Genomic DNA, 13,499 nt, shown 5'->3' on the forward strand with positions numbered 1-13,499 from the left:
TCAAATCAAAAATTATTTCATGCATTATTTCAAAACTCATAACACATAGTTTTCAAACAAAACAAACCTATTTTACATATTCATTGTCACCGTTTTTAGTAATTTTTTGATGTGATATTCAATCCCCTTGCTTTATTCGATATTTAAGTAACACTTACCATAGTAATTGGATATATTAAAATACACTTGGGGTTGTATTGTCACCAACCATTGTTACATCCCCTTTTGTTTCTCTTTTGTTGTTCATACGCTGTCTCTATGTGCACAGTTCTAGGGACCCATCCGACCATGCCTGACTTAACAGCAGAACTCATTGTCTTTTGCATACTGTCTTGCCTCTCGGCAAAGGATGTTGCTACCTGTAAGAGCGTGTGCAAGCAATGGCATGCTCTACTATCAACACCTGAGTTTCAAACGACTCACTGCTCCCGTTCATCGCTTCCAGATAATCAACGAACATTGTTAGCTCGTGATTTTGACTGCGCCATTTACATAATGGACTTCCAAACTGTTGACTATGTGCTAGACAGTATCATACCATACCCATTCGGACAAAACACTACAAACGTAGCTATACTAGGGCATTTGGATGGTTTGCTATGTGTTTGTTTATGCGACACCAAAGAGTTGTTCCTTTGGAACCCGACGACTGCTGCATACAAATGTTTAGCCACCACTAATGGCCAAGGGTTGTAAGAAGACATTGCAGATGCTGTTGGCTTTTACAGTGTCCCGTCTAACGACTACAACGTACTACATGTAAAACGAGCATCCGGCGTCCTTTCAGCCCATATTTACTCTAGGCATTCCGGAAGATGTTCCAATGCGATAATGAATACGCAAAGCGCGATTACTATTGGTCACCTGGAACTGTATATGGCAACAACTTGTACTTCACGATTTGTGAATGCTGGGTTGTTGGTACAAACGTGGTTATTGGTTTTGATACGTCAACGGAGCAAGTCATCGAGTTACCCTTCCCTACGGTCCCATCATCAGGAATTTTCCAAGGCATTCTGTCAACCGTTCACAATTCCCTTCATATGCTTCTTACAACCGGCATGCAAGAGATGACGCTTCAACTTTGGTCACTCCAAGGGGAACACTGGGTCCCAAAATTCTTATGTCCACCAATCCCTCCAATACCCTTATCAGTGTGGGTAAACATTACCCACTACATGACAACTGGAAGGTGGTTTGTTATGAGTGGGGCAAGGAAGCTTTATGAATTCCCGGATGAGATCAACCCCTTAACCCGTTTCTACCCAGTGAGTTGGTTTCGTGGACATATCGGAGCGGTGTTTGTTCATACGATTGTCTCACTAGCTATTTGATTTGCATCTGTTGCTTCTTGTCAGTGGGTTGTCACGTGATTTTATTAGGCTATCAATGTTTTGCTTCCACACACTGGCCTGAAAACATGTTACCATGAAACATATGTCATCTCTTTAATGTTACTTTGATTTAATAAACATGATATTGATAAATCTTTACCATCATCGAGTGACTGCAATGCCACGTGACAGTATACTATGACACTATATTCAAACGATAAAACCATAAATGACAAACAAGATAATAAGCATATATGGAATTTATTACTATTTTATTGGCCTGTAATCATTTTACTCCGCCTTTCTACCACAAACTTTATCAACACTTCCTAATTTGTCATTACTGAAATTGCATTAGGTTGCTGCATTTGATTAGACGCAAAACATGCTATGTTATATTTGATGTTTTCACATACTTATGCCTTTTGACAGATGTTCAATTGATAGTTTTAAATGCCATTATGAGATTGAACTTCAAGCCTTGATATACATGGTTTTTATATTGTAAAAAAAGAGATTAGGTAAACATTTAAGGATACTAATATTACTTCGTTTGGTGCTTCACGTTTCTTTTTCCACACTATCCTATTAAAAGCATGATTCTCATGTGTATTGGTGCACCACTTTGAAGTTTATCAATATCGTTGAATATTTGTAATTTCGTAGGTTTTATAAAACTTCACCATCAACGGCAAAAAAAGGACTACGATCCAGATCAGGACACACGGAACCACTCAAAATGAGTAGCCGGTATAAAAGAGATAACCCTGACCCAAACCGTGCACGTGAGTTATGTAGTCAGCGTAACAAGAGATATCATGCTTCACTTAGGTTGAGGAACCAATTGTGCCCCACCGGAGTAGGCGAAACAAGCGGACCATCAACGCCTCTGGTTACTCCAAGCCAAATGGATGCCCCCCCACCAGAACAACAAGGTTAGTACTTCCCTAAACAACAACCGCTATAATCACTTTATGCTATCGACGATATTGCTAACCACACCAAATTACTTAGGCGACCAGCAAACAACACAACCACTTCAGTGTCAACAGCAATGTGTTACTCATGAACCATGAGAAGAATCTGTTACCTACACCACCCATCCAGCCACCTACCCTGGCAATGCAACTACTGATGCACTGCCAACATCTTCCACACCTAACACTCTGAATCCACTCCAATCGGCAACTATTGGAGAAGGTTATTTTCCCGTACATATCAACAATACATACAATAAACTTACCCGGATCTAACTTTTAACTCACTTTACAGGGATTGAAAACAGTGACCTGTACAACTTTGTGTATGACGGTGTACCCGCAGCCCATCGTCTACTAAAGGACCGAACTCCTTGCAGCCATTGTGGCGCGAAGCTTCTACAGTTTGAGTTCCCAACATTTTGTTGCATGAATGGGAAAACGTTGTTGGCAGAAACGTTGATACCACCTGAACTACACACGTTATTCACCTCCCAAGATGACCTTGGCAAGGTTTTTAGGGAAAACATCCGGGCTTACAACACAAACTTTGCTTTCGCATCAATGGGCGTGTTGTTGGATGAGACGGTGAACAACATGAGAGCCGGCGTGTACACCTTCCGTGCACATAAGGGGATATACCACCACGTTGACCAACTGGTTTCTCGTGACGGAACACCCATGTACTTACAGTTGTATTTCTATGACCCTGACACGGAGCTTCGTCATCGGCTGGAATGGCCAAATCTGGATCACACAATCACGGAAATGCTAACACGTGCCCTTTCCGCTAATCCAAACACCCTTACTTTTTGAAGGCTCTCAGAGTTTGGCCCCTTGACAATTACAGGGTCACTTTAAATGCTTCAGTAGAGCTGGACCAGCGTGTTTACAATCGTCCCACGACATCAGAGGTCGCTGGTATTTGGGTAGAAGGAAATGATGATATAACGGCCTTTAACAGAAGCATCGTCGTCTATGACAGGTCTGACTACAAACAGCAAATTCAACCTCACTTCGGTTGCTACGACCCACTGTCGTACCCCCTATTCTTCCCAAATGGAGAGTCGAGATGGCATCCGCGCATACCACGTCATGGAATGGCCCTTATGGAAACACCCACCAATGTCGGGCACCTGTATGACGACACAGAAGGTACACGAATATCCTCGCACACCCGCACACAACGAAACATGTATCACTTATAAAATACCATATACTCACTTTTTACATTCCGTTACGCAGAAACACCAGAAAACGGAAATAGGAACACAGTTACTATGAGAGAATACTACTCCTACAAATTCCAGATCCGTTTAGTTGAAAATGCCATCCTGCTCAGCGGCAGATTGACGCAACAGTTTACAGTGGACGTATACATCAAATTGGAGACGTCACGTTTACAATTCGGTCAACACAACCAAACACGAATAAGAGCCGATTTGTACCAAGGAATTGTTGATTGCGTCAATGCTGGGGACGTGCGCCCAACACAGGTTGGCAAGCGAATTGTGTTACCCGCGTCTTTCATCGGTGGACCTCGAGACATGCGTCGCAGGTACCTCGACGCAATGACATTGGTACAAGACGACGGAAAACCTGATATTTTCCTCACCATGACATGTAACCCACACCGACCAGAAATATGCGACAACTTAAAGCCAGGACCATCGGCCCAAGATCGTCCAGACCTCGTTTCCCGTGTGTTTCGTGCTAAAATCGAGGATCTTAAATAACAACTTTTCAAAAAATACGTCCTTGGTGCAATCAAGGACCACGTCCACGTAATCGAATTCCAAAAACGTGGCCTGCCGCATGCACATTTTCTACTTGTAATGCACCCACACCACAAAATCCATACCCCGGACCAATATGACACATTTGTCTGTGCCGAAATCCCTGACCCACAAACGCATCCAGTCTTACATAACCTTGTGGTAGCACATATGATGCATGGACCCTGTGGCCACCTAAAACCAACCAGCCACTACATGGAAGGTGAGAAAAAAAAGTGTCGGTCTTGGTACCCAAAACAACTTAATGAAAATACAACCAAAGGGGAAGACGCGTATCCATTGTATAAAAGAAGGAACACGGGGATGCAAGTACAAGTTAGAAACAGCACGCTAGACAATAGATGGGTTGTCCCATATAATCCAAAACTCATGATGATGTTCAACTCCCATATGAATGTTGAAATCTGCTCAAGTATCAAATCAGTTAAATACCTATACAAATACGTCTACAAGGGACACGACAAGCAAGTTATACAAATAGACCCAGATGCCCGTGACGTTGTGATCAACGAAATCAAACGCTATCAAGACGCCCGATACGTCTCGGCCCTCGAAGCATTGTGGCGTACATTTTCCTTCCCCCTTTCCCAAATCCACCCACCAGTTTTAGCGTTGCAATTACACCTCCCAAATAATCACATGGTCAGGTTTACTAACAATGACAAAATGTCAGACGTCGTAAAACGAGAGAGGGTGAAGAAAACAATGCTCATGACCTTTTTTGAGAAAAACCAATCGGACACGTCGTACAGGGCCTATTTGTACAGAGATTTCCCAAAGTTCTTCACATGGAATGGTAGATTAGGGCGTTGGAATCGTCGTACAAGAAAGACACAAAGAGGACGAATTGTCTCAGCAAACCCTGCAGAAGGTGAACGCTACTACTTAAGGCTGCTTCTTACGCATGTTCGGGGCCCTAACTCATTCGATGACCTTTGCACTGTTAACGGTGTTCAACACACAACATTTCGCAAAGCGGCTCTTGAAATGGGATTAATCGATGACGACACAACCCTATCACAGTGCCTAGCAGAAGCGGCTGTTTTCAACTTTCCAAGGGCCCTACGACGATTATTTGCAATCATTTTGAAATTCTGCCGGCCAGGAGATGTCCGTCAACTATGGACGACCCACTATGACAATTTGTCTGAAAACCATCGCCGAAACTCCCAAAACAACTCTCACATTCAGGATATGGTTCTAAACGAAATTGGTAACTTCTTGCATTCAATGGGGAAAACACTGCAACAGTACGACCTACCACACATTATGCATCCAATGAACTTCTAAACAACCGTACAACGTGAAATACAAGAAGAGTACAGTATAGTTGTAGACCCGTCGCACCTTCAGGCTCAACACTCCTTAAACTCAGACCAGGAATACATATTCGACAAAATTATGAGTCACGTCAATAGTGATATGCCTGGGGTATACTTCGTCGATGGGCCTGGTGGAACTGGGAAAACTTTCTTATATAAGGCATTGCTAGCCGAAGTTCGCTCACGCGGCCTACCGGCACTTGCGACAGCCTCCTCGGGCGCCGCAGCGAATAACATGCCAGGCGGAAGAACGACACATTTAAGATTCAACATCCCAATACACTTAGATACCAACTCCATATGTAACATACCAATACAAGCTGGGACCGCTGCGCTAATTAGGTTAGCTAGACTAATCATTTGGGATGAGGCGTCCATGGCCAACCGACAAGGGATAGAAGCAGTACACCGCACAATGCAAGACATTATGGGTAGCACCCTCCCATTCGGTGGAAAATTAATGCTAATGGGTGGTGATTTCAGACAGGTGTTACCCGTCGTTAAGCGTGCCACTAGAGCACAGATCGTAAACGCTAGCTTCCGAATGTCGCCTTTGTGATCTTCAACAGAGAAACTTCGTCTTTCTATAAATATGAGGGCGCTTAGTGGTCAATGGTTTTCAGAATTCCTTTTACGAGTCGGAGACGGAACTGAGAAACCACGAACGGCAACTTTATCAAAATCCCCGATGCCATGACCGTACCATTCACCACAAATGATAATTCTATAAGAGACCTAATCAACATCATCTACCCCTCACTTGACAGCAACGCACACTCGCCAGACTACATTAGCTCCAGAGCAATCTTAACAACCCGAAATGCTAGTGTCGACGAGGTAAACGATTACATTATCGACATTTTCAATGGTGATGAGCGCGTCTACTATAGTTTTGATGAAACTGAAGATGACCACCACCACCTATACCCAATTGAATTCTTAAACTCACTAAATGTTGGTGGATTACCCCCACATAAGTTGCGCTTGAAAATAGGATGCCCGGTCATTTTGTTACGAAACCTAAACCCGTCTGATGGGCTATGCAATGGCACAAGACTGGTCTGCAAGGGATTCCAGCCAAATGCAATTGACGCTGAAATAGCTGTAGGCGTGCATGCTGGCAAAAGAGTTCTCCTCCCAAGAATCCCTCTAAGCCTCTCAGAGGAGGACATGTTTCCCTTCAAGCTAATAAGAAGACAATTCCCAATTAGACTGAGCTTTTCCATGACGATAAATAAAGCCCAGGGTCAAACCATTCCCCACGTCGGTATTTACCTACCAGAACCGGTGTTCTGTCATGTTCAGATATACATGGCATTGTCAAGAGGCACATCAATGGAAAACACAAAAGTCTTGGTGCACCCATCCAAAAAGATCACAGCAACAGGCGTTTTCACCAATAACGTTGTCTATCGAGAGATCCTCCTAGATCAATGACATGTGAACACATACTACCAACATGTATAAAAAGTTTCTAAATTTTTTTAATAAATATTTTGAATTTGTTTATACATCTGTTAATATTGCATATATTTTGCAGCATCAACCAGCTACAGATTAATTAAAGAGGGGATTTCACATTTATTATTGGTTCAAACATCCAGACTGAATTTTAACTTCATTTTTTGACTTTCTTTATTTTTATAACTTTTGGTTTTATATATACCAAATAAATATACTGTATATATATTTCCTATGCATGTTTGTTGTAAGATTATTTTTTTCTACATTATGTTGCTTCGAGATATAAAAATACCTCGTGTACAGGCCTAGGTCAACCTGACCTTGGCAGGCCCATTTTGCCCCACACTTATAGAAAGATCTGTTTCGCCCCAAACCCATTCTTTAAAATTAAAGATGGGGCACCAACCAACAGCTGAAGTAGAAAATACAACGTAAGGGATGATTAGAAGCTTAAAGAAATGTATTACTTTCTTTGACCTTATGGTATTACTTTATAGGGAAGTAGTTACTTTATTTTATTTTTTTTTTGGCTTTTTTGTTAAGTTTAATTTATGTTATATTACATTTTATTCTTTATCAGCAGGTATATTTGCCACGTCGTTAAGAGTATGTGATTTTGGAGGTAATCCAGAAATAGAACCACATATTAAATTCACATGTTATAAACCATGTTTAATTGCTTATTTGTTGTTGATTAATTGCTTTAGGTATACATTGTCAACAATCACCAAAACCATCATCGACATTAACTTAATCAGCCTTGAGTCACAGAAACTAAAAACATGGTATGGTTCAAAAGGAAGCGTCTTGAACTTTGAAGTCGTGGGGTCCACTTTCAGACCTGGGCTTAGAAATGATGCCCCGTCAATGTACTCTGATCGCGTGGGACTTCACTATATAACCAACAACCTGTCTTTGGGTGAAGCAAATGTATTAGCTTCCAACAACCTATCACCTAAATTGTCACAAGTAATAATAATGTCATCCAACATCATAACAACTTTGACTTATTATGTTAGCCTAACAATGACATTTGTCTTGCAGCCTGTATATTACACTACACGTGCATGTATGAGTTTCATCAAGATTGATCAAGCCATGCATTATCGCGCCTCCAAAACTTGCAACAACAAACTTACGGATAATGTTGGTTCTGCTTACTCATGTGAAATGTGCAAAAAAACACAAACCTACTCTAAATTGAGGAGTGTGAAACTATGACAATTTTGACGATTACTAATCATGGCCATCATGTCTATATAATTGGTTGATATTGCAGGTATGTTGTGTCAGCCAAGTTCTCAGACACCAATGGTGATGTCTCTTTTTGTTGATGAGGCAGAAACCATAATAGAGTGCTTGCTCCTTACCTTTACCTTTGATAACATGAGGTCAAAGGTAAATCCTAAACTAACTAAGTAAACACTACTTTAAATAAACTACAAGTACAAGAAGTTTATCTGAACAACCCATGCAAAATGTGCACAAAAATTGCATCACGCCATATCACATGCTTGGCTGACCATTAGGCCCGCATTCATGTTTCTAACGCACCTTTCAAATGTTTATAGGATGATGGAAGTGCTTATTAAACACAACTTAAGAAAGTAACATGGGTCCCACACGTTTTCCGTTTATGGTTGCACCACGGGAGTACAATAATGATAAAACACAGGATTACTGTAAAAATTGATAGTCGTTGATTATGCGGCTGAATCTAAGTTCCTGCTGGATGATATATCTTCAACGCAGTCTTGGGAAATACCTCTGTGTGCATTTACATTTTAAAAAATTAAATCGTAAGAATCTGGTCCTACTTTTATCATCATCTTTCATTATTTTTTATTTCATATGTTTTTTAGCTAGCTTATAGAAAGATGTTTCCACGCAACTTGCATGGTTTTTATTTAATAGAAACTCATCTGTTAGTTATTTCTTATTTCATATATTTTTACCTAGCTTATAGAAAGATGTTTCCACGTATATTGCATGCTTTTTATTTAATAGAAACTCATCTGTTACATAAAAAATGAGTGGCTAGTAGGAGTCTGAAGTAGTTGAGTTGAACTTTAACTTATTCGAGATCGACTTCTTAGAAACTCGAATACGCCAAGCCTAAGTCTTAACTAATTTAATAAAGGAACCCAACTCAAACTTCACATAATGAATTCATCTAAGCCCACTTGCACGAGTTGCAATTTAACTTTTTCGAGAATGAGTTGTAAAAAACTCGAATAAAGGCAAGCCTAAACCATAACTAATTTAATAAACGAACTTCACTCAAGCTTCATATACTGAATTTAACTAATCCCACTTGCCTATTACTTGTATAACTGTCATAAGTTTTATATAAAAATTATTAAAAAAAAAATTAAGATACGATAACTAAACAGGTCAAAATAGTTAGCTGATATATGAACGGGTCAAGTTACGGTGAAATGAAATTAAACGGGCCAAATTTTGGCGTACTACTATGAAACAGGTCAGACCGTAGTGAATTAAAACAAAAAAGGGTCAAAAACTAGTTAACTGATATATACACGAGTCTAGACATATTAAAATGAAACGGGCCAATATATGAGCGGGTCAAAGTACGGGGAAACAAAATTAAACGGGTAAAAATACGTTGAATTCAAATGAAACTGGCTCTCATTTTTAGATGAAACGGTCCAAAATCTGGTGTATTAGAATGAGACAGATCAAAACATAGTGAATTAAAATGAAAGGAGTCAAAATTGCACTTTAAGTAATTGGAGAACAAATTGAAGCCTAAACCATAACTAATTTAATAAAGGAACTTCACTAAAAATTCACATACTGAATTTAACTAAACCCACTTGCCTATTATTTGTATAACTGTCATAACTTTTGTTTGTATGTAATATCAATATTATTATATAAAAAATTATGATACAATAACTAAACAGGTCAAAAGAGTCAGCTGATATATGAACGGGTCAAGTTACAATTATACGAAATTAAACGGGCTAAAAAAATGTTGTATTAAAATGAAACATGCCAAGAGATGGAATTTTAGGATGAAACGGGCAAAATGTGTTGTATTAAAATGAAATAGGTCAGAAATTTAAATATGACTATATAAAAAATTTTGATACAATATCTAAAAAGGTCAAAATAGTGACCTGATATATGAACGGGTCAAGTTCAAGTGATACGAAATTAAGCGGGCCAAAAAATGTTGTATTAAAATGAAGTGTTCCGAAATATGGCATTTTAGGATTAAAAAGGCCAAAATCTGGTGTATTAAAATGAAACAAAATTAAAATCATTTCAAGTGTACATACATATTAAAACTTACAAATTAGTCGTAATGATTTTAGAACTTGTTGGTACCAGTTCAATCTGGTAGAAGCTCAGCTTGGACAAGTTTAAACTCAAGTAGTGTATAAGTTACTTAATAAAGACCTTGATTCGTTTGTAAGTGTACAAAATAGAACTATGGGTGAGTAAAAACTGATTAATCCAACTGAAAACGAAAAAACTTACCAAACCAAAACAACCGACCGAAAATACTAAGCGATGATCCAGTTAACTTTGTTTTCATTGAAAATCCGCCTCTATCCAAAACTGAACCAAATCAGACTTTAAAACTATCCGAACTACATAATCGAACCACACCAAACTTGTCTGAATATTTGTTGCTGAATTTATGGCCCAAAAGTTTCATATGTAAAATCATTAATAAATGGTTGATAAAAATCTACTTTAAAAGTTTATGTGCAAAATCATTATTTTAGACTCAAACATTTTAACCCCAAAAGTAAATCCAATAACCCACCCATAAACAAACCGAACACTACAAAAATTCAAAAAACCAAAAACAATACTCTGAACCAAACCCGTTTTTAAAATCAATAACAAAAGCGTTGAATTTGGTTCGGTTTGAACCCAGAACCTACTAAACTGGCCTATGCACACTGCCTAATTATAATGTTTATAATTATAATAAAGGACTCAAAATATGGTGTACTAAAATGAAACGGGTCAAAACATAATGAATTAGTGATAAGTAGTTTAGGTAATGAATTTAAATTAAACAGCTCCAAATAGGCGCTTGAAGTGAATCTGGTCAAACGGGTCAAAATATAGTCTAACGTGTGAATTCTAGCAGCAGCCTCTTATTGAACAATTGGGATTCCTTCAGATGAATTCTACCAGCTGCCTCTTAATGAATTCTTATGCATTTCAATATTTGCCAAACAGTTACATGTTTTATTGTATCATATTATTAATAGTATCTTAAAAGTCGTTTTTAAGATGCTAATCAACTGAAACTGATCATTTAAATGTTATTAACAGCCTTCCTACACACATCATTGTGCAATCAAAGGAGGCAATCAACCATCATCTCCATGTTCCAATCAATTAATTGTTATTGAACACCCATTAAACATTATTAACTGTCATGACGAGCCGTTACAACCTGTCTACTATATAATACCTATGACCCAAGTTTCCAGCCATATGTTCCAACACCACAACCATTGCATCACGAAAGCAGGTATCATTCCATCCACTTTTATTTACATATATACTTTTTTTATCCTTTTAACTATGTTACATGTATACTTCTCCTACTTCATGCATGTTATCCTCACTTGCTTACTACTTATTTCTACATGTTACTAGCTTACCACTACTGATCAATCTTGCATTCCATAACACGTACGTCTGTTAACTTCAACTCACTGAAGGATCTTTATTAAATTTGTTTTTAATTTCAGATTTTTTCACCCTGCATTTTTATAAAACTAATGCTCATCTAAATGACTCATATACAAAACCTTTTGATGTAGATACAAATCTCCATGGAAGGCATGCATAAAAGTGCAAAAACATGTACCAAAGCTAACTACGCACCCGGTCCAACTTTGATTGACAATCTCCACACGAAACTATTGGTGTACGACATATTAGTAAGACTTGAACATAAGTGTGTTGTCCAATGTAAGACCGTGTGCAAACAATGGAACGAGTTACTGTCATCAAACAATTTACCACAACACATTGTCGCTACTTTCAAAGAAGTTATAACCAAAAAATTATAGTTCTCAGACCGTGGCACACCATAGTCTACCCCCTTACTTCATCATACCCAGATCCTATGTCAAACATTGTCGTTCCACTACCAGGCGACGCAAATCCTCATGAAGTCAACATTCTGACAACTCTTAATGGCCTTATACGTTTATATTCTCGCAATACTAAAAAATTAGTCATCTGGAACCCCCTAACAAGCGCATACACAGTTCTACCTACCACAACCACTAGAGGCATTTTCAACACACGATCTGACACTGTTGGAATGTACTTACAATATACAAATGAATATACTGTCCTACATGTAAAACACAACCATGAGAAAACAAAATTATACAAGTACTCCACAGAAGCAGGGAAATGGAAAAAAGTTGGAACCCTAAACGAATACCGACTGCGAACAAAGGGCCATCAATGGAAAACCGGAGTATTCAATAATGGAGTTCTGTACTTTGTTATGGAACCCACATATTTAACGCAACGTGTTTGGTTGTTGGCTTTTAATACTTACACGAAGAAATTGAGTAAAACAACCTTACCAAAGCTTCCAACAAAGCCCTCGGATGTACATTTGCTTGTCATTCACAATGACCTGCACATGTTTGTTACTCACGGTTTCCCGCATTGGACCGTAGATTTATGGAAGATGGCATCTCATACATGGACAAAAGTATGGGTATTCCCACAAATAAGCCCTCTACTAATAGGGATGACCATAACATACATCACCACAACCGACAAGTTTATGGTCGTATCAGATGATGGATTTACTAATGAGATAGACACAACTATGAATGGCGACGACTCGTATTATCCTTTGTTGTACTATCAAGGAAAACAAGCCATTATTTATACGGAGACTCTAGCAACCCCATAATGATTTAATTTCCATGCAAGCTTTGAGTTTCTACCTTTATCATCCCCGTTATTATTAAAATTATGCAAACTTACAATTTTGTGTTTTCAAATCATCCTTGTTTTTTTCATTTCTTTTTGGTTTAGATGTTTTACTTGGTTTAGTGATACATGAAATGGATTTGTTTATCTTACCTGGCACGTAATTTACCATTACTTCTCCTAATACATCGCATTCAGATCTTTAATTATATACGACCTACATGAAAATTAAAAAAATATAATCATCACATAATACGAGATATTCATAGTGAACCCACTGCAATACGCGAGTACTTGATTATCAAAAGGAGGTTGTTTATGTATATAGAGAAGTTCCCACTGATAATGCCACCAACCCTATCTGATCAAGGTGATTCTCACCTGAGATAAAAGAGTGCTAGATTTAACTAAGAATAAGATTAGTAGTCAGGATGTAATAAATTATGTTACATAAACAAATCAATTGTGCGAATTTATTGTCACCAAACCTGTTTAATTAGTGAAGCCCAACAACACAACTAGAGTTTTTAGTAGTTTTAGTTTTGTGATGTGATATTCAATCCCTTTACTTTATTTCATATTTAACAGGCTACAATTAACTAAGAATAAGATTAGTAGTTAAGATGTAGAAACTTTTACAAGTTTGGA

The 13,499-nt window shown here is 38.4% G+C and overlaps 3 protein-coding genes across 3 annotated transcripts; all 3 read left to right on the forward strand.

The window, feature by feature from the left end:
• Window positions 1-288: 288 nt before the first annotated feature.
• LOC143598254 (putative F-box protein At3g16210) lies at window positions 289-696 on the forward strand. Its single transcript, XM_077076518.1, has one exon. It carries the CDS (start codon window positions 289-291, stop codon window positions 694-696), a length of 408 nt encoding a protein of 135 aa, XP_076932633.1.
• Window positions 697-4,302: 3,606 nt separating this feature from the next.
• Window positions 4,303-5,397, forward strand: LOC143598255 (uncharacterized). The gene has a single exon (XM_077076519.1). It carries the CDS (start codon window positions 4,303-4,305, stop codon window positions 5,395-5,397), a length of 1,095 nt encoding a protein of 364 aa, XP_076932634.1.
• A 111-nt stretch (window positions 5,398-5,508) lies between these two features.
• LOC143598256 (uncharacterized) lies at window positions 5,509-5,988 on the forward strand. The gene has a single exon (XM_077076520.1). It carries the CDS (start codon window positions 5,509-5,511, stop codon window positions 5,986-5,988), a length of 480 nt encoding a protein of 159 aa, XP_076932635.1.
• Window positions 5,989-13,499: the final 7,511 nt, after the last annotated feature.

Source organism: Bidens hawaiensis, unplaced genomic scaffold, assembly GCF_021521415.1.
Source record: "Bidens hawaiensis isolate Kalapana, Puna unplaced genomic scaffold, B.hawaiensis_p1.1 tig00049856_1, whole genome shotgun sequence".
NCBI lineage: Eukaryota > Viridiplantae > Streptophyta > Magnoliopsida > Asterales > Asteraceae > Bidens > Bidens hawaiensis.